At 46.1% G+C, this 22,851-nt stretch overlaps 1 protein-coding gene across 1 annotated transcript in view; it reads left to right on the top strand.

The window, feature by feature from the left end:
- Positions 1-22,851, top strand: part of LOC119660384 (ras-specific guanine nucleotide-releasing factor 2-like) — a 323,473-nt gene that overhangs the window by 58,117 nt on the left and 242,505 nt on the right. The window contains exons 3-4 of the mRNA XM_038068909.1: positions 7,792-7,830; positions 18,072-18,158. Coding sequence (XP_037924837.1) covers positions 7,792-7,830; positions 18,072-18,158 — 126 coding nt within the window. The remainder of the gene's footprint in view (positions 1-7,791; positions 7,831-18,071; positions 18,159-22,851) is intronic.

The raw sequence follows: 22,851 nt of genomic DNA, 5'->3' as shown, positions 1-22,851 counted from the left end.
ACGACATTGCGGTAAATTTTAGATTTGAGACGTTCGTTGATACGTCGATCACAAAGGACACCAGTTGTGGAACGCCACTTCATTCAGGTTGCGTTAATGCGTGAAGCAATTTCATAACGCAGCTCTCCATTGGCTGATAGCGTTGACCCGAGGTATTTAAATCGCTCAGTTCTGGGCAGATCACTGCCGCTGACAGTGATTGTGCCTGTTTCATGGGGATCGGTCGTCAAAAATTCAGTTTTGTTTAAATTCAATCTGAGACCGTGTTGCATGAGGCGATCATTCCATTTTTGAACAAGTTGCTCGAGATCATTTTTGCTATCAGATGCTAGGAAAACATCATCTGCATAAAGCAGTGTGTAGGGCGCTGGACGTTGGATATCCCGTGTGACGGTGTCCATAACAAGGACAAAGAGGAGTGGTGAGAGGGCGCTTCCTTGATGAACTCCAACAGAGACACGAAGCGGTTTTGATACACCCGCCATACTTCGAACTTTACTTTTCGGATCGTGGTAGAGCAATTGAACCCAGCGCACGAGTTCTTCTGGCATGAAGTGTTGTCGTAAAGCATACCAGATGAGTTCGTGTGGTACACGGTCAAACGCTTTCTCTAGATCCAGAAAGCTAATGTAAAGAGGACGATGCTTCTCACGGTGTTTCTCCATGAGTAACCGCGCAGCGTGTATTGCGTCAGTAGTTCCGCAGTTCTTGACAAATCCGGCTTGATTCACGGTTATTTCAACGATTTCGCGAATACGGTTGTCAAGAATGCGTTCAAAAATCTTCATGGTATGGGAAAGTAACCGGATCGGACGGTAATTTGAACATTCTGCTGGGCTACCTTTCTTTTTCCATATTGGAACAGTGGTACTTTCTTGCCAGTCAGATGGTGTTCTTCCTTCCTGAATAACCCGGTTAAAGAATTCACTGAGCCACAGTGTTGGGTCCCAGCTCTTCGCTTTCCAGAGCTCAGATGCGATATCGTCAGGTCCTGTTGCTTTCCCCTATTTCATTTGTTTTATTGCCTCCTCGACTTCAGTTGCGCTGACTGGTGGAACTGCTCCAAATGTCGGCAATGATTGTGGAAGTGGAGGATGAGTAAATTCTTTAGTTGAAATCTGCTCGAAGTATTCTCGCCATCTATCCGTTGCGGCTCGACGGTTGGTAAGCAAAGTACCGTTCTTGTCATTAACACAACAGAAGTGTTCGATATCCTGTGTGCGTTCATCACGGCTTTTAGCAAGTCGATACAGATCTCCCTCGCCATCCCGAGTGTCCAGTTTATCGTAAAGATTTTTGAAATGGTTCGCTCGGGTGACAGCGACCGCTTTCTTTGCTTCCCGGTTAGCATTCTTATAAATTTGCCAATTAGCAGACGTTTTATCGTCGAGAAATTTGTGGTAGAGGCGTTTCTTTTCACGGACCTTCATTTCAACATCATCATTCCAAAGCCAAGTATCTCGGTTGATGTACCGCTTACCTGGCTTGGTGACCCCGAGGGTAGCAGAGGCCGCTTTGTGGATCGTGTCTTTCATTTGGTTCCATGATTCTTCCACATTCGTAATGGTTGGCAATCGTATGAGTGAGACCGTTTCTTCTTTCTCCTCACCATATCGCCACCATTTAATGCGCGGCGGGCCAGTGCGTTCCTCACGCTGTTTTATTGGTGGCTTAATTCGCAGGACGGCAATCAACGGCCGATGTTGAGATGCGATGGTCTCATAGGGAACGACTTTGCAATCAGTGACAGTGGTAAAATGTTGGCGTCTTATGAGAATATAGTCGATTTGCGTTTTATTGTTCCCACTATAAAATGTGGGAAGGTGAGACAATCGTTTGATGAACCATGTATTCATAAGTATAAGGTCATGGGTGTCCGCCAAATCGATTATACGCTCGCTACCTTCATTGCGCGCTCCGAACCCCTTTCCCCCATGGCACCTGTTACCGTCTGCCTTTTCACCCACATGACCATTAAGGTCGCCGGCAATGATTATGTAATCGTCAGCAGGCACGTGATAAGTCTTTTCATCGAGAAGTTGCCAGAAGGCATCTTTCTCGGCATCAGGTCGACCTGTTTGTGGTGTATACGCGGTGAAGAAGTGAATAGTGCGATCAGCTGATATAATGGTGAGCTTCATCAGCCGATCATCAAATCGTTCGACTTCTTTAATGGCATCACGGAAACCCTCTGAGATGGCAATGCCAACACCATATTGAGTGTATGGGTTACCAAAATAGAGAAGTTTGTAGCCATTTTTACCGCGTTCGCGTTCAATGTCGCAGCTTTTGGCACCAGACCATCGGGTTTCTTGCAGAGCGCAGATGTCAATACATCTTTTCCGAAGGGCTCTTGCGAGTTCCTCCGTCTTTCCAGTTAGGGTACCAACATTTAGCGTGCAGACAAGTATTTGTTTTGTTCGTTGTGTGCGGACTAACTTGCTTAGGTCCTGACGCGGTCCATGCGTCAAGAACCCTTGCCCTTTTCTCGACAGGACCGGGGCCCGTCCTGCCGCGTCGACTGAGGTGGACGCCCTAGCATTTCTCCGAGGCTTGTGACTCAATCCGATCATCATGTTTGTAACGACATTCTATGCATTTTCTTGGTCGACCTGTCGCGGGGCTTGTCACCAAGAGAGATCAGGTAGGATTTAGCATAGTAGAATAACTCCAACTATACTCTATTTATCTCTTTCCCTGATCTCAGCATTTTATTTTTGTTTTACTGAGGATAGTACAGAGTACGTTGCCTCAAACCCTCCTCCTTTACCTGGGCTTGGGATCAGCACACTATGTTAATAGTACCGACCCATATATCTTTTGGACACTGTGGGGAAAATGTTAGAGCGGGTAATCTATAATGAATTAATTACTTGAGAGTCAGGGCGGCCTTTCAGATCGGTAGCATGGGTTCCGTAAAGCCAGATCAACCATTGATGCTATCAAATTGAAATGCAATCCCCAGAAAGAGTAGCACCAGCAAATATTGCGTGGTAGTAACCCTGGACGTGAAATTGCATTCAATTCGGCCAATTGGAATCTAATACGGAAATCCCTAGCGAAGGTTGGCATTCCCGCCTATCTCGCCGGTATCGTCGATAGTTATTTGACTGAAAAAAGGCTCTCATATGACACTGATGATGGACTCCAGGAGTACGTTGTTTTCGCGGGTGTCCCGCAGGGCTTCGTGTTGGGTCCGCTACTGTGGAACATCATGTGCAACGATGTATTTAATTTTCCCCTTCCGAGGGTGGGTTACGCTGACGACATAGCCTTGGTTGTTGTCGCAAATCATCTCGAAGATGCTGAGTTAGACTCAAGCGAAGCAATCAGTGCTGTTAAATGTTGGTTAGAGAGCTCTGGTCTGACACTTGCGGAGGAAAAAACAGAAGCGTCGGTCCTCATCACTAAGCGCCGGCAGAGAAATTACGACTGTATTAAAATCGGTAATCATATTATCACTTCCAAGCCCACCATCAAATACTTGGGGGTGGTGATAGACAGAAAGCTTAGCTATAAGCCACACGTACAGTATGTTTGCGATAAATCATCCACTGCTAGTATGGCGCCTTGTGAGGGTGATGCTGAACGTGGGAGGTCCACGGCATATTTGTAGGTTGCTTATAGCCAGGTTGGTGACCTCAATAATGCTTTATGCGACCCCAGTTTTAAGAGAGGCGTTGCGGATGAAAGTTAACACTAACAAACTGATTGTAGTCTACAGGAAGACAGCCCCAAGGGTATGCTCTGCCTTCAGGACTGTCTCAGATGATACAGCATTCGTCATCTCTGGAATGATGCCGATTGACATCTTGGCAGATGAGATGGCGAATATATACAATAAGAAGCCAATCTCTTCCTTATCGCATACAAAGAACGCTGAGAGGGAGGGATCCGTAAATTGATGGCAAGAGCGGTAGGGACGCTCGGTAAAGGGTCGGTGGACTCACAGGCTCATTCCTGCTATCAAGGAGTGGTTGGAGACACGACACGATGAGATTAATTATAAACTCACCCAGTTTCTCACGGGGCATGGAGGATATCGCCAATACCACAGGTTTGAATTGGAGACCTCACCCGGCTGTCCAAATTGCGATGTAGCCCAAGAGGATCCAGAGCATGTATTCTTCCACTGTCCGAGATTTGTGGAAGAAAGGAGGAATTTAGAGGAGACTCTAGGAGCGGTGCTGGTACCAGAAAATCTGGTGGCGAAAATTGTAGCACAACAAGAGAATTAGGAATAGGAAAAGTCCGGTGAATCGTTAAATCGGCAACCTTTTCCACGGTCCAAGTCTTCCACGAAGAGAACGTCAACGATAATGATAATAATAATTGGCGCAACAATCCATATTGAATCAGGGCCTTGAAGTGTATTAGGACACTTCATTCAAGACCGTTACGGTACACTACAGTACACTGTAGGAAGCAATGTGATCAGCATTGCGCTCGTCAACGATAAGAACGAGGAATAATATCGATGACAAGACGCAATCCTGGCGAACACCGCTTTGGTACTCAAGATCTTACCTCCTCTCATCGTTTTTGGGTGGCCTCCGATCTCGAGCTGGAAAAAATGTTTTCCCCCCCTCTAGAACACGATATGGGCCCTCATAAGACGGTTGCAGCGACTTCCGGCCCTGGTTATCGCGGATGCGTGACGGATGGTGTCTGTTTGATTCTTTTTAAATTTCCTTTCAGCAAACGCTGCAATCTTGAGTCTGTAAGACCCGATCTTCTATCAAAGACCAGGTCGCTCGGAAGCCCTAAGCTCTCTCCGTATACCAGCTATCCGGGGCTGGTAGCAAACTCCTACCTGCTGGCTGTGTTGAAGAGGCTAAGTAGGACGATAGGCAAGACCTGTGTCCAGGACGGACCGTCGCGGGCCATGATGGCGGATTTCAGCGTCCGGTGTCAACGTTCTTGCATCTCATTGGATTGCGGTTGGTATGCAGTAGTCCTATAGCGCTCGAATCCCAGGAATTTGCCTAATTCCGAGGAAAGGGTGGACTAAGACTGCATTGCCTGATCAGTTATTATCACTGCCGGGACTCCAAAGCACGGGATCCACTCTCGGCAGAGGGTTTCGGCATAAGATTGTGCTGTAATGTCAGCCAGAGGCAATACTTGAAGCCGTGCGAATCTCGCAAAGGGCCTATAAGGTCGAGATGGATCGTATGGAACCGCTTGGTCGTTCGAGGGAATGAGACCACTTCTTTTCTTACATGCCTGGTGATCTTACACTTTTGACACGCGATGCACTTTCTGGCCCAGGAGCTAATGTCCTTGTTCATAGCGGGCCAGAAGTATTTTCCGGTAACTACCCGATTCGTTGTCCTGATGGCTGGGTGCGCCAAATCGTGAACTGCGTAGAACACTTCCTTGCGAAAAGTGGCCGGAATGTATGGCCGAGGTCCCTTATTCGAGTCTTCGCAGGAAATAGTGAAGTTTGAGCCGAAGATAGGCTACACCCGAAATTTGCATTTCGGGTTGGACTTGAGGCTCTGAAGTACTGCGTCATCTTCTTGTGCCTTGGCAATAGCCGGAAAGTCGACTGAGGCGGGGATGTTTACTTCGGAGATACGTGACAAAGCGTCAGCAACTATGTTGTCCTTGAGGGACACGTGCTGTATGTCAGAAGTGTGCTGGCTTATGAAGCTCAGGGGTGGAAGCTGAAGAGGGGAGGAGTGTTGATGACCAACAGCTGCCTGAAGGTCGGTAGATACCCTGTTGAATTAGTTCCTCGAGTTCCCTTTGTGATATAACTAACTTCTGGGGTCGTAGGGGACACACGTTCGAAAAGAAAGGGGAACCAGTGGTGTTGACGTGGTGCAGAACATCGTGTTTCACTGGTTTCGAGAAACTACATTTCGTAGTAATCTGACTGAATTTTTGGAGGAATGCCCCAACATGAGCGCCAGTAATGTCCTCCAAGAGGGTCGAGATTCTCCATGACGAAATGAGGCTAGTTGTGGGGTCAATAAGTGACCTGTTCTGCAGGTCCACTAGTAACCCATAGTGATACAAGAAGTCTGCGCCTAAAATGGGGAAACCAATATCCGCTAGGATGAACCGCTACGAAAACGTTCTACGTAGGCCGAGACTCACGTCCACGTACCCGTAGGCATTTATTTTTGAAGAGTTTGCTGCTGCGAGTTTCAAATTTTATGGTATTAATCGGTGGTGCCGGGGCACGGTGAAAACCGAAACCTCTGCGCCGGTATCCACAAGGCAACTGCGCCTGCTAAGAAGGTCTGAAATCATGAGGCGACGTGGCTGCGTTCTGGGTGGCGCAGGTCTAGTTTTTTTGTAGACTTTGCGAAATTACATGGTAGTGTACATCTTATAGCTTTATCCCCAACTCTACGATTGTACCAATATATGTCTGAGTCCGTAGGTTGTCCAGAAGACCGGCAACCTGATCGCCCTTTTCGGGTGGTGATCCAGTTTTGTTGACTCACTTACTGACAGGTGTTTGATCAATTCGTTCTTGAGGTTAATATACGGGGCATCTTTAACTACATCGGAAAACGAGGACGATGGTCTCCTCCAAGCCCACCACTGCGTAGTTAAACCGGGTCGCGTCTACCGTAACTCCCGACATTTGAAATTGTGCCTTCAAGTGGACGAACGATAATTCAAGGTTCCGTTGCCAGAATAAGGGAACACGGACAGCCAATGCTGTTACTTGCGGGTCTAATGGGCCTGCCATATCTTTCTGGTCCAAAGGCATTTTCCGAAAACTACTACTTCGGCACGCGATGAGTGCCGGACGCGGGCTGCAAAGATTTCAATCAAAAGCCGAAGAGGAAAGTCCTATCAAGAAATGCGTACAAGTTGTGGAGCGTATGCCGTGTGCGATCTTCCTCCAGAAAAACATCAGCAAAGTGGGCTGACAGAGGTGGAGAAGCTCTTGGATCCAATTTCATACTACAGGTGGACATGGACAGCAATAGAAAATGCATGAACAGCAGAAGCAATCGCGCCTTCGACCGAGAACAGCACAACCGCTAAATAGATCGAAGGTAACCCTTGCAGAGCGAACAGAGGAAAAAATGGAAGCAGGGGTGAACATCTGAAGGGGACTTTTCTCAGGTGCTCTCCAGGGCTCAAAACAAGAAGGCGGATAATGACAAAATTTATGAGCGTTACCAAGACCGCCTGGTTCTGGATAAAATCTAGCTCATTAGGTTGCGGTGGGCGGGTCACTTGATCTATATGGATGAGGATGATCCTGCTCCGAAGGTCTATAAGGGAAATATCTATGGTAGAAAAAGGAAATATGGCAGATCCTGCCTGAGATGGAGTGACAAGCAAGACAAGTTTTAGAGATATTGAATGAGTGGTCCCCGGTTTACACTCTATACCAGTTTCTACGCCCGGTAATAGTGATGATGATATAGCTACGGTTGAGGTTGAAGGGGACGGTCAGTATTTTACAGATACTCATCCCCTAGCACTTGACGCATAGTCAGGTTTTGTGGATAACTAAAACTCACTTCGTTTTCGTTATGAATGGAAAACCAAACCGAAGCACTTTTTATTGCCCCCAAATGCTTGCAAATCTTAAAGGAACATCTGTAAAGTATATTTAGTTTATCCAATTGCAGCTTTCGCGTGTAATAAATTTAATCTCTGAAAATTCACATCAACTGAAAAGTTTACAAATCTTTCTTTACTTGGTCGGATAATTTTCCACTTTGGACTCTTATCTTTAGAATGCTTGATATTTACGACTAAGCTACTTGTGTTTACTCAAATTTAACCATTCGTCATTATTTTTATCTTTTACAGACACCTGAGAATAACTGTGTGCCAACATTAAATAAACAGGTAAGTTTTAATTTGCGGATTGTACTATATAACTGGGTTATCAATTGATAGGGTTGTTCAGCATAGTGTAAACCAGAATTATACAATACCATGAAATCTACTCGTATTTCTCTGTAGATAAACTTGAGGAAGGGGAGCGACATAAGCAACAGGCGAGCGTTATACAAGGTTTATTCGTCAAGTCTTGAAGGAATATTTAGCAATGTTTATAAGTCCTCGAAGTATCTTTATCGTTCATCTACTAGCAGCAATTTAAGGATCAGTCTCGGGGACTACAAAGCATTTGCTGAGCATTTGCATCAATTTGCCCGATTGCTTAATCCCTTCTTCCTTTCAGCGCATTCTATTTACGACTCTGAGAAGCAGGGTCACTTATGATAGATGCTCAAAACCGGGACACTCCCAGGGCCCAAATATACTGAGTAGCTTTATCGTATTGGATCTAAAAGTTCAATCAGTTTCAGTTTCTTTGTATGTTCCTGGATAATTTTTGAAATGATCAAAGGGCTACACAACGTCCTCAATGTACCTTGCCTATCGTTACAGATTTCGAGGCGCCTGCCCTTCAACCGCTCGCTAATCATCCAGGTCACCGCCCTTAGGATCGCATGCACTTCAGCCGGAAAGACAGTTGCATATTGTTCCAAAGGGAAAGCCCTCTTCTCGTTATTATTCGAGAGGTAGACTCCTGCTCCAGAACCCTATTCTGTTTTTGAGCCGCCGGTGTAGAAGACGTCAGTATATCCTGACACGCATTCTTCTGGTTCGTCCCAGTTTCTCTCCGTTTCAAGATAACACCATATCTTCTACCAAACAGATGTATGGGGATCTGAGAATCAGCAGCTCTCAATCCAAGGGCCTCAAATTGAGTAATGCATTCAGAGCTCCGCCGGATGTCGTGCTCATAGCAGCGGTGACACCTAGACACACAGTTCTTTGCAGTGTGGTTTGCAGCAAAAACCGTTTTGTTTCACCTTAACCCCCCATACTATAGATGCATAACGAACATCGGCGTAATGATAGCAAGATATATCCACATGACTACCTGAGGTCTAAGTTTCCATGCCGAGGCAAAGGTCCGCATTATCTCTACATGTTTCCTTCAAAGAGACACTTCGCCAGAGAGTTCCAAGGCTGTACTCCTCATCTCTGGAAGGCAGAGACCATTCAGTTTCCTTTTTTTTGTAAACAATATCATCATCGTTTTATTTGGATTTACTGAAAGTTCATGTCTAAGTTACCAACTGTCAATCAAATCAACGGCGCATTGTGTTTTTCTACACATCGTTCTGACATTTCGACCAACAACTAGTACAGCTACGTCATGAGCTTGAACGCGTATTGGCATATTTTGGTATTCTCATAGTAGTGAGTTGATTGACAGACAGTAATCTCTGCGTTAGCATAGCGTAGATCCACTTAATTGAAGTTTCATCAACACAATGCTTTCTGGCGACATCACAGAGCTTTTGGAAAAGCGCACAGTCAAACGCCCCTTCACTGTCCACAAACACCCAGATCGCGCACTAGCCTTTCAGAATTGTGTCCTCTCTATTTGAAGGTAAAGAATGTAGAGCAGGTTTACAGGACTTTCCACATTAGTAAGCGTATTGCCTGAAGTTCTTTGGACTTGAATAGTCATCTTTCCCGGACTTAGATAGACCTTAGACCACCTTAACCTTCTGCCAAGAAGAAAGCACGTAGCCCAGAGCAAAACATCCTCGAAAAATATTTCTTAGAAATCGCTCTAAGTGCTCTATACCTTCCTTTAGCATCGCTGGACAGATGTCATCCATGCTAGGTATTTTGTTCAGATGATAGCAAAAGAGTTTCTTCTTTTTATTGGTAGCAACCGCTCCCGCAGTGTCCCAATTCCCTTGGTGTTACCTTCTTGCTTAAAGGTTTGCAGAAACCGCCAATTCTCCTTCTCACACCTCTGAGACCTGTTCTCCCGGATCATGCACTTCCAAGCGAGTTTGCATAGACTCAACTCTGCAGTTCATGAAAGTACCATTCGGTCCAACTTGATCGACTCATCCTTATTAAGGACTCTGCGCAGCCTGGAAGTCATCTTCCAGCTCCTCACAGTATGCGAACGTTTTACGAGCCTCTTATTTTCACGCTGAATATGAATTCTGGAAGTTTAAGCAGTCTTCATCCTTATTGCTTGTGCAAGTAGGATTTAGAAGTCGTCTGGTTGATTTCATGAATTTTTGCAGTTTTTCGGTGAACCGTTTTACCGCATTGGCTTCGGAAAATAGGACAAACCTCTTCAAAGCACCCTAGAAGTGTGCGATTCAGAGTTTCCAATTGATTTTTCATCGCCAATGGAGTTCCTAGTCTTCTAGGGAACTCCACTTGTTCCCCAAGAAGTTCATTAAACCTTGTCCAATCCGTTTTCCTAGGATTTCGTCTTGGTATTACAGAGTGTTCGCCTGTAATAGTCAGGCTGAATTCTAAGTAACGGTGATTTGAGAGTGAGACAGACTTCATCTAGTACAGATTCTAATCAACTGTCACAACTTTGAAGTGCTGATTGTTATGTCAATTACTTCACTTCTTCTTGGCCCATTAGACCAACTGAACTGATAAAATCAAACAGTTTCTCTCTCTCTTGGATTGCATTTGCTACTGCCCCATCAAATATGCTGAGCGTTCGCATCACATCCTATTAAGACTTCAAGCAACCTGATTCAGTATACACTATCAGATCCCCTAGTTCTTGCGTCGGCGGAGGACACAAAGAATCATAGGGTGAGTAAGCAGAGGCATTAACCTGGTATTGTAAGTTGGCTGCAAGGAGGTCCTGGGAACAGAGTTATCTCAGCACGGCTGCCTCCAACAATTTAGACATCAGAACGCAGGCCCTTGATCCTCAGGATCTTTCATGGAAGAATCTCTTTGTCCTCTTGATTGATCCAATACCACCGATTTTATTAAAGCGAACCCGTGGCTCTTGAACCGGAAATATATAGGGACGGTTCTGCAACTTTGCCAGCCGTCCCGCCAGTAGATAGGAAGAGGCTTTGGCATGCTGCAAGTTAATTTGACCATCTCTTATGTTTGTCTGCTGCGTTCAATGTGGATCTCAGCGGAGTTACCAGCTTGTCGCGAAGGTTCCGCTTTCTTGCGTCCAATTTTTCTGGACATCGCCACACTTGGTGGTGTAGCAACGTCCGTGTCCTCATTCCCAAGATACTTCGCCTTCTTGCGCAATACCTCCCGTTGTCGTCGGCTGTATTGATCTGTTTCCACATACCGAAATTAGGTCAGTTGCGTTCACATCACCAAGTTCTCCTTCTTTCGCTTTCTCCGGTAGAGGCGGAGGAGAAGGTTCTGACAGGCAATGCTTTCGTCCCTTCTCTTGTGCGGCTAAAATTTCCTTCTGCCGAGCCTTTCGCTCCCGTTTTTTGGAAGGTTTAGATCACAGTGTCACCGGCCTTAGTTAGGTTTCCAGTTCCTCTCATTAAGAGAGCTGCTGTACTATGCCTTCTGGCTGACCGCACCATAGACACCGGGTGTGGATTTTCCACGAAAGTGGAGAGCCTATCTTCCACAGATTTCTATTCGAGGGAATGTGAATCTAATGAAGCCTCCAAAATCCGTACCTCAGCCACGACCTGATTTCTTAAAGTCGCGGGGGGATTCGAAGTCGGTGACTTCTTGCCACTTAGAGAGTTACAATCATTTGTTTTCATCTTCATGTCTTTCTGAACACCCTTAGCATCTTAGTAGACTACCACAGGCTTCCTCGTTACAACAAGATGGTGTCCAAGGCGGAGCCCCGTAACACTTATTATTGAAGTGGTGCTTGTCCTTGGGTCCGGCCTTTGTACAGTTGATCACACCACCGACTTCCACCGAAGACACACTAACTGGTGCCCACTGCAGGCAGCATTACAGTTTGGAAAACTGAAGTTGCTGGCGTTGTATTTGGCGACCACCGCTGGCAGCTACCTTTCGGAAAAACGCCCTCTACGTATCGCATCGAAGCCCTAAGTCCAGCTTTCTGGTGCTCTTTATTTCCGCTTTCTCCATCATTCGGCGCCCAATTGGTAACCAGGCGGCTATATTGGACGCAGACGCATTCAATCAATAGTACCAGCTCATCAACGTCTAATTAGAGCGCAACGTTATGCGACCATCGATAAGTCAGTGGATCAGGCTACTACATATGGTACTTAAGGAGGAGGGCGACTGGTGCCCCAATGGCGACTATCGTTAGCTCAGCGCATGCACTCACTCCGACCGCTACTAATAATCGAAGATCTACTCCAAGACGCCAACGATTCAGTCTTTTCTGTTGTCGATCTCCAGGAGGCATTTGCGGGCTGGACCATCTTCATCCATACGAGCTAAGTGACCCGACCACCGTAATATATTGAGCCGGATTTTAACTAAAACCTTCATTGATGTGTAGCCTGAGATCTCGCGTCAATCACCGCCTGTTCGACTTGGATGAAGGAAGTTTGTACGTCTCGGGTGGTTCTTCCCATGATGTCGATATAGTCAGCATAGGCCAGTATTTGGATGGACCTAAAGAGGATCGTACCTCTTGCATTTACCTCAGCATCACGGATCACTTTCTCTAGGACCAGGTTAAAGAGGGCGCATGATAGGGCATCCCCTTGTCTTAGACCCTTGTTGATGTCGAATGGTTTTGAGAGTGACTCAGCTGCTTTTGTCTGGCCTCGCACATTGGTCAGGGTCAGCCTAGTCAGTCTTATCAATTCCGTTGGGATACCGAATTCTTTCATGGCTGTGTATAGTTTTACTCTGGCTATGCTGTCATGGGCGGCTTTAAAATCGATGAATAGATGGTGTAACTGGTGTCCATATTCCAACGGTTTTTCCATCGCTTGCCGCAGAGAGCAAATCTGATCTGTTGCTGATTTTCCTGGAGTGAAGCCTCTTTGGTATGGGCCAATGATGTTCTGGCCGAATGGTTTTATTCGGCAAGATAGCAGGGAATATCTTTAGATGGTACTCAGCAACGTGATACCTCTATAATTGCTGCGCTGTGTGATATCTCCCTTTTTATGTATGAGACAGATAATTCCTCTTTGCAAATTGTCAGGAATTGATTCACTCTCCCACACCTTGAGCACAAGTTGATGAACCACTTGGTGTAATTGATCACCTCCATATTGAACCAATTCGGCTGTAATTGCATCGGTTCCTGGTGACTTATTGTTTTTAGCCGGTGGATTGCACGGACTATTTCTTCTATGCTTGGTGGTGGCGGTATTTGTCCATTGTCTTCAGTTGGCGGGACCTCCAACTCGTCGATATTTTGATTGTTGAGCAGTCCATCAAAATACTCAACCCATCGCTCCAATATGCCCATTCTGTCGGAAATCAGATTTCCCTTTTTGTCTCGGCAGGATGAGCATCGAGATGTATAAGGCTTCATCCTTGTGACTTGTTGGTAAAACTTCCGCGCCTGGTGCGGTTGCTTTTTGTACTTTTCGAATTCGCCGACCTATTGATTCTCCCAAGCTTCCTTTTTCCGTCTGTGAAGTCACTTCTTCGCTTGACGGAGTTCGTGGTAAATCTCTGCACGTGCCCGCGTTCTTTGAGAATGCAAAATTACTCGGTATGCAGCATTGTTCTGTTCCATTGCTAGCCTACATTCATCATTAAACCAGCTGTTCCGACATTTTTTTTGCGGTTAGAGCCAAGGATGTTTCTAGCCGTATCAGTGATAACGTTCTTCAGATGGTTGTGAAGATCATTTGCCGATGCTTTATTTCCAGGACATCTGTTAGCTGCCGTTATTGGAGCCTCTATTTCCCTCTTATAGGTATTACGGGTGGCTTTGTTGTGGATGGCTTCAGTATTCACTCTCACCTGATTGTCAGGGGGATTGTAGGCGGTGTAGTAATTCGAACTCGGAGCACCACGGCAACGAGGTAGTGATCTATATTGGCCCCTCTATCTGCTCTGACGTTTATCAAAACAGAGAGGTGACGGTGTCCAGTCAGCACGTTGTCAATTTGGTTGAAAGTGGCCCCCTCTGTTTGTTGACTGCTTTCCGCGCAAACCAGGTATTTACTTTCAACAACCATTTCGTCTGATACTGCTAACTCAATAATCCGCAGTCCATTACCAATGGTATCCATTTGTAAACTATGGGAGCCGACGTATCCACTGAATACGGGCTCCTTTCCTACTTAATTGTGAAAGTCCCCAAGTATGATCATAATATCATACTTGGGAGAGGCTTGCAGTGTCCGTTCAACTGCCCCGTAGATCGGGGTATCCTTCCCGATTGTGCAGTCTCTTCTCGATAAAAGCAGGTTTCATTTTTTGGCTGACTAAGAAACCTACTTCGTGGTTTACTGGATAGCCACTATAATATATGGTGTAGTGGGTCTTCTCCAGGAAACCCGTTCCTGTCCAGCGCATCTCTTGCAGCGCTGTTACATCAGCCTTATATTGGGACAGGGTATCGACTAGCTCCTTGGCAGCTCCAGCTCTGTACAGGGAGCGGACGTTCCATGAGAAAATTCGCAAATTGTTAGCACTGATGAAGGGAACAAGTGGTTCCCGAAATATCGGTATTTGCAAGAATAAATATCCACACCAACGAAAAAGAAACAACAAGTTTTTTATTATTTCAGATAATTAATCGTTGGAAACACCGCATAATTACAATCAGTTATTCCGTTGTCGTTGCCGGGTTTGTCGTTTTAAGCTCCATTCTGTTTGAGGCTCTTTCTGTGGCTTCGAAACATCGGTTTTTCGTGTGAGGTTGCCATCCCTACCCAACTCCCAACCTGGAGGACCAGTTGATACAATTTGTTCCGTTTTTAGGCGCAGGAGACTCGCCTTCATCCTCCTCCGTTTGCAGTTTTTCATTAAGAACGAACTACCAACGATCACCGCTTGGAGGTGGAGATAGAGTTTGGTAGTAGAGCTGCTGGTGTTGGTTCAGCAGGCTTTTCGCAGGTTATCGTGGGTACCAATCCACGTTTCGTCCTGGGACCTGTACTACCCTTTGACCGCCCCGGTACCACTGCATGGAATATATACAGGGTGCGGCAGCACAACTTCCTTTTTTAAAATGCGCGCCACTCAGTTAGTTGATGTCATAGCGGAGCACTAGTGTTCTCGTTCAAGAGGGGATATTGTAAAGTTTTGTCCCGACATGGTTCAGTCGCCATCATGCGTTGGAATATTGAGGAACCTGCCTTTGCCGTTGAGGTTTACTTTTCAAGCGGATGTTCGGTTATTGTAACACAGCGTGCATTTCGGAATCGTTTTAATTTAGCCCCGTTGGCTCCCGTCCCAGACCGCAAATCAGTTGTTACATGGGTCACTACATTGAGACAAACTGCAAGTGCGACGAAAGGAAGAACTGGAGTCCCTCGGCCCGTTAGATCACCTGAGAACATTGAAGCAGCGTTCTGCGCGCAAACACGCATCTGCCCTTGGACTATCCGATCGCTCTGTGAGAAGAATTCTTCGTGATGATCTTCATTTTCATCCCTATAAGATGGCGATAGTGCAGGAACTTTCAGAACGTGACTTCAGTTCTCGGATGAACGCGTGTGAGCTTCTTCTTGATGTCGTTCCCGAGGGTGCTATTGTTTTTTTTAGCGATGAAGCCCATTTTCATTTGTATGGGTCGGTTAAAAAACAAAACATACGCTACTGGGCTGACACCAACCCTCGAGAATTGCATCAAAAGCCTTTGCATTCACCCAAAGTCACAGTGTGGTGTGCAATTTCCTCAGCTGGAATTATTGGTCCCTGGTTTTTTGAGGAAAATGAGGTTACAGTGACAGTGAATTCGGACCGGTATGTAAACATGCTACAGAATTTTTTTTCCCACGGCTAGAAAATTTGGATTTGGGGGACACTTGGTTCCAATAAGACGGTGCAACAGCACACACTTCAAGAGCATCGATGGCTGTTTTGAAGGAACACTTTCCAGAGCGCCTTATCTCAATTAGAGGCGATTTGGAATGGCCAGCACGCTCTCCCGATCTGTCCCCTTGTGATTTGTTTTCTATGAGGTTTTTTGAAATCCCGTGTTTATATGAACCGTCCAAGAACCCTACAAGATTTGAAGACCAACATCCAAGAAGAAATTGCCAACATAACACCAGCTATGCTAACAAGAGTCATGACAAACGCCAGAAATCGGTTTACGCAATGTATGGAGAATGGGGGACGTCACCTAACAGATTTGATCTTCAAAACAATGTAAATAAAAACTTTAGACACGTACCTACATTATAAAAAATAAATAAATATTTTCCGATGCATACAATAGTTTTTATTGAGTTTTGAAAAAAGGAAGTTATGCTGCCGTACCCTGTATATGTATATATATGGTTGCCATTCACTCCTTGGTGGGGTATAGCTCGTCAACTACACCTACGCGCCATCATTCGCGGTTATCTGCAACCCGCTTCACCACCCCGGACGACTTCCGGGGAGGTCTGCACTCCTCCTCTACTGTTCTGCGCCAAGTGTCCTTGGGGCGTAGCCCGCAATGCGATTGTCGTCCCTCCTAGGTCCTCCGTGACGTAGTCTGTTGAGAATGTCTAGAGTTTTCGAATTACTTCGTCCTGGATGCTAAAATGCCGTAGGGCTTCGCTGTCCAACAATGCATTTGATGTGATACTTAAGGGGGAGGAGGTGCGGAAGTACACTGCAAAGTCTAAGTACTTGCACACGTTCTTTGAATCCAGTTGTCCGTGGTTTTGATGTATTTCATGCTCAGTGCTGGCTACCACACAACAGAACCGCACGTTAGGATGGCACGAATAACGTCTATGTACCTTCAGTAAACGACCCTCGGCCGAAGACTCCGTTTTCTTATAAAGGTCCCTTTGCGGGCGTAGGAGGCTAACTGAAGCTTCTTAGTTTCCAGTTCTAGGTTTAGTATAGTCGAGTTTGGATCCTGGATGGTAACGTAGATTGGAGGACAGTGACAATCTTGGCCTATTTAATGGTGATAGGTGGATTTCAATTTCGCCCTGGTAGTAAATAGCATTGGCTAAATTAGAATTGGATTTACGCTGATTTCGCATCTTATAGCTCACAGGCACACCTTTCTCGATGGGCCCTGCTCCCTTTCAATATCCGTGGAATTTTATTCATCACAATCAACCAGATCACAGGAGAGATAACGCCATCTAGAGGCGTCTCTCTGCTCATAGTTCTGGTCAAGTGGATACCTCCCAGATCAGATTGGATTATCCTAGTCCTTGACATGGGTTCTATTCAATGCGGAAGACACGCCTGCAATCCTATTCTTGCTAAAGCCTCCTTGATGGCTTCGGTACTGATAGTGTTGAATGCTTCTTCCATTAACAGAGAAGTAGGTAGGGTATCCTGTTTGAAGTGTAGCGACTGTGCAACCGTGCTAATTACCCTATGAAGGGCGCTTTATGTGGATTCGCTTTTGAAGTAGGTGTGCTGAGGTCCTCACCGTGATCGTTTTTATGCGGATGTCAAGGATGAGTTCCAGGGTCTTCAACGCGAATGAATTGGGGCTGACTGGCCTCAAGGGGCCAACATTTGGGAGACTTGTAGAAGGCAGGTATTTTGCGGATTACAGGTTGAAAAGAGTTCAATATTGAGCGTCCCTTTTGCATATTGTCGCGAGAGTGACCCTAGTGCTTTTATTGATCAGAGTTAGGTTAGTCAGTCTTCTTGGTTTAGTTGGAATACCGAATCCTAAAAGGCCGTATTCAGCGTTTTTGAAGTTATATTTCAGATTTTGCAACATCAATTGCAACTTCGACTTCCATCAGAACATGATCTCTGTGAAAAGGTTCTCAGCAGAATGCCCACCACCCACTCTCTTCTACTATTACCAGCAGCACTATTACCATGGGTTACAAAGGAGACGAGGGAGTAGAATTTGGAAGAAAGGTTTATCCGTGTTCAATCAGGGTGATCTGTATAGACTTTTCTTGTAAAGCACCGCCCCAGGTTCAGAATATACTGGGACTCATATTATCCTTTGTTCACCGTCCATGTATCATGTTTAGCGGTCCCTCTACATGTCTCCTGTTCAGTCCTGTATGTAGTGGAAGACATCCAAATAGTCTCATATTTCCTAGTTTTATTATTTACATTTTCCTGTGGATGGAAAACCTTTTTCTGAACTTCATCTACTCCGTGAAATCTAGTAGCTACAGGACGAAGTTCGTCCTATTTTCTTTCAGATTTTAATTCTAAATCGTAACCACTAATGAACGGTTTTCATTACTAATTTAAAGGCTTTATCCTATTTGCAGCACGGTTACTTGTACAAAAGGACAGCTGACAGTAATAAGTGGCAACTTAGATGGTTCATCCTATACCAGGTGAGTCGAAATCAATTATTCAACTTACTTAATTTACTTTGGCAAACCACATTTTCGACTTAATTAAAACAGGACATTCAAGTCACATAATGAGAAAATAAGCTGTAAAATCTGTAGTGAAATTGTGTATGCTCCATTGAGCGCCCATTATGTGGACGCAGTTTGCCTGGGCGTAAATTAATTATGGTGAAATGTAATTCATGTTGAGGTTCATCTGTTTGAATGACTCTTAAAAAATATGGCCGCGTAATTAAACCTTGCTCCTGCCGTTCCTTTACTACTCAAATATTTGAATGATGGAATGCCTGGCTCTTCGCGTTTTGTAATTATTCAACCGTTTGTGAAAAGTGTTGCATTAGGAAATAAGTGAAAAATATAAAACCAACCATACTTCGAAAATAAGTCCTTTATTACTGTTAAATAGGACATAGAAGCCGAAAGTATTGTAAGTGATGACAACGCGAACTTCAAATCCTTTATTCAAACCAGCCAATACTTTGAAGAATCTGAGCTTAGTCTACTATTCTGTTTGTGCTACGATGAGAGTACGATTGGCCCTAACCCGGTCACCAAGGCTGTCAACCAGCAAAACTCCCCTGACAGGTTTGTCATTTGTGAACACCGTGCTGGTGCGAACCCAAACGCTAGGAGTTCGGCGAGATGAAGGTCGAGCCTGACAAGTGAGTTTTCTCACGCTCCTTGACTCAATAAACAGCCACCTAAAACCACCCGAGATAAGCTACCGTACTAGATAGATGAAGTCTCGAGTGGGGTCGATACTACCGAATATTTGGTCCCCAGGGATCATAATGACGACTTCGGTTTCTTCCAGCGCAAGGCTGAAACCATAAGCAGTCATCCATCTGCTTATCCGTTGCATCAATATGCCAAGTCTGCTTTGCGCCAGTTCAACAGTCCGTCCGACAACAAGTGTCGCAACGTCATCTGCATAACCGAGCAGGTGCGACTCTCCAGGCATATCGAGTCTCAGCAGACTATCGTCGGAAGCGTTCTAGAGGTCCGGCCCTAGGATGGATCCTTGTGTTACTCCCGACGTGATCTCCAGCTTCCTTTGGTCCTCTAGCGTCTCATAGAGCAAGGACCGGTCTTTCAGATAATCCCTCAATATCCACTAGATATAGCCTGGCACGCGGAATAAGTTTTCTAATGTGCCCAGCATATCTATTCATCTTACGGAATTGAAGGCGTTTTTCACATCAAGCGTTATGAGGAGGGCTATCCGTCGAGATCGAGCCGAGGCACCCGCTCGATGAACCGCACCCACGAGCTCAATAACAGTATCCACTGTGGATCATCCAGTTCTGACTCAGAACTGCCTTGGGGATAAGTCGCCGGCAGCGTGGATCGCTGGTGAGCTTCTCGAGCAATTTTCCGACCGTGTCAAGCATACACAGCGGCCGGTATGGAGACAGCAGCTCTGCGTCCAGTTGTCCCTTGCTGATCAGCGCGTGTCTGGTCATTTCCCTCCGACAAAGAAAAATGCCCTCCTTCAAGCAAGCGTTGAATCCCTGGCCGTTAGCGGAACACTAGTTTGTAAACTTCCACCGGGGTACCATCAGGACCTGGCGACATCATGTTTTTCATAGTTTCATACCTCCCGCCGGAGCGCAGTTCTGCTAGCTCCAAGAGCTTCGACGAACTTCCTGGTGTTCACCCTCGCGACATTCCACAGGCACGGGGAGCGTCGGGTTGGTGCTCGCTGGCAAGTAGCGTCAACCAGTTCGGACGCCATGTACTGGTGACCACTTGCCGAGAAGTCTTCCAGGACTCGCCACTCGTCCATCGATGCTGCCAGAGATTCGGACGCAAAAGTGCTGCCAGGAATACTTCTTTCATAGCCTTTACGCAGAAACGGTAGCGTGGATCCGGTGTTTAAAACTACGAGCCTGGTTCTCGTTGCCATTTGCAGAATCCGTTTCCTTCTGGAAACTAGTTGAGCCATGCCCCATTCAAGGGCCCTAGCATTAAAATCACCAACTACAAAGATTCCCCCCTCCGTGCTCCCGCGTCTTCCAGAGCATCAAGCTGGTGCCGAAAGTCCGGCGTCGTCTCATTCGGCGTCATGTAAACGCTAAAAAATGCTACCCTAAACACCGATAAGTCGAGATGCCATGAAGTCGGATCCGTGTTTCGGTATTGCTTGCTGATTAGCACTAGATCAGTATTTACCTCCGAAGCAAACTGCGCTACCAACTGCTGAGCCAAACAGTTTCATCTAGGACAGAGGCAACTCGTCAGACGCTGCCTCAACTCTGCCCTGGGAGCAGCGTGATCGTGAGTGGCACCAGATGGAAAACGCTCCTTCATATATTTAGAAAAACACGCCAAGGGTGCGAATTACATCCAAGTGAAACCGCCGATAGTTTGAGCCTAAGCTAGACATCAAGTTGATGTGGACTTAGGAAACGAAGAAGGACTAAAGTTAAAGCTAAATTATTGATTAGATTAAGTGAGGGATCACATACGCTTTACCTCTGTCGCGCATTTCGTCTTTGGCTCTAGCTTGGACGGTCGACTGCACTTGCATTGGTTGGTGTTTGAATCCATCTACTCAGGACTACCGATTCTGATTAGGCTTCTTTTCGGAACAGGGGCAATAGAGGATATTGGAGTTGCTTTCCCCGCACCGTCAGTTGCGCTACTTGGTAAGGCTCCCTTTTTATTTGGACGTAACATCGAGTATGCCATTGCTCGCTGCCTCTTTCGCTGATCGCTGCGGTGAACGACGCATTTTTGTGCTCCGCCCAAATGTACTCAGCTCTTCCTCCTTGTCTGCTTTTTCGTCGACTTTTTTTGTTGGTTCAGGTCTATTAGCCATGGGAAAAACCAGCGCATCGTACACAAGGAAGCGGGCCGCAATAGTCAGGAACGGTTATACCCTACCTCAGTTCCCTGTGGCTTAGCCCACGCTTCGCGGACGAATCAGTGTTCGCTCGGGGTAACGCGATCTACTAACACCGGCTCAATGCACGCTACTCGACTAGGGTCCTGAGGGAGCTGGCTCTTGATACACGCCACAACTACCACCTTGGCAGAGCTAGGCTCATATCGCCCCATCGACGTCGAGAAGGAGTTGTCGGCGGTTCCGGGGACTACCAGTGTGTCTGGACGTGCGCCGGTCATTCGCGGTTCGATCTTAACCGAGAAGCTTTTTCAAGGCCTAGGACCTAGGACGCATGTGTATTGCCAGCTAGGGGGTCAGAGCTACTTACTCGGACATCTCGGGGATGTCACACCCCGTCATGTAAGCAGCCCGTTAAAGGTCGCTAACGACCCCTGAGGGCACGATTCCTACGGCCCCAAGGACGAGGAAGGGTTAACCCTCAACTGATTCACTTACCTCTGCGACGAATGGTCCTCGTTTTAATTTCTTCTGCACGGAGGCCCGATAACGTGGTGGCTTTGCGGCGGCCCACGTCATCCTTATTGTTCGCCCCCTGCCACTTCAAGTATAATGGAGGAACCCTAAACATATAGGAGGCCTGGCGCTTCCTGGGAGACCTCAACTTCTATTCATAATTACCCTTTTTCTACTCTTTTGGGGAAATAATGTACTTGTTATTGCTCTATTGTTGCTAAGTGCAGAATGCGGTGATTAGGCGCTGATGAGTTTGTACACCCCATTTCTAGATAAGAGCCTGATTCCACTAAACAAAGCGGGTTTGTTGGTGAGGTTGAGGATCTGCAGTTCAGTCCCAATTCGATACTCTAATGGGCTGATATAGTGAGTGTTAACTTCGCAGCCTGCTATTACCTCATATAAGAACCGTGAGTAGTCAGGGGCCTAAACTTGCGACACGCTGATCTGTTGTATGCCAATGGAAGCGATCGACCCCGCTCTTGCATGGTAGTTTCAAAAGACTTCCAGGCTAATTTGGTTAACGATCTATATGATGGCAACACCACATCGGCTAAACTAACCATAAGAAGTTAACAGGGAGATAAAGAGATACTATGGTGGTCTGCATATTTCCATTATGACGCAGAAGGCGTTCCCAGTGGAACATTCATCAGAGCTATTTAAAATGCCAAAGTAGAGGCATGAGGGTAATAGCAGGATGTGATGTGATCGCTCACTATGCATGCTGGGGAAGTTCTAACATCAATGCAAGGGGATCGAGACTAGTGGAGTATCTAGTAGGAACCAATTTTCAGATCCTTAATATGGGTAATGAACCGACTTTCTTCAATGTGGTCAGGTGAGAGGTCATCGACATCACGGTGGCATCTCCTGACATTGCGGCTCTGATCGGAGCGGAGAACGACAAGGACGCTCCTCAATCCTGCTGGAATCGCTATGAGGAGGTACAGAAGGCTCTAAAGAAGAGCATAAGATCAGCTAAACGATCATCGTGGAGACGCTTTTGCGAAGAACCTAACTCTCTTGAGGTAACCTCAAAGCTCAAGTGGATTCTGGTTAAAAAGCGATTCTGGTTAAAAAACTGGGTTATTTACGTTTACAGAACGGGAATTACACAGAAAGCGATGAAGAAACGGCAAACCATTTGCTTGAAGTACACTTCCCAGGCAGTATCCAAAATCTAATCTCGGGGCCAACAGGTGCATACATCCCTCAACCGAGGGACTGGAATCTGGCATGCAAAGTAGTAGTCAAATGTCAAATGCCATTTAACTTGTTCCATAGATAAAAGTCTGCAGGTCCAGATGGCAT

The sequence above is a fragment of the Hermetia illucens genome, chromosome 6, assembly GCF_905115235.1.
Source record: "Hermetia illucens chromosome 6, iHerIll2.2.curated.20191125, whole genome shotgun sequence".
NCBI lineage: Eukaryota > Metazoa > Arthropoda > Insecta > Diptera > Stratiomyidae > Hermetia > Hermetia illucens.
The sequence above is the reverse complement of the archived record's forward strand: the minus strand, read 5'-3'. Positions and strand labels throughout refer to the sequence as shown.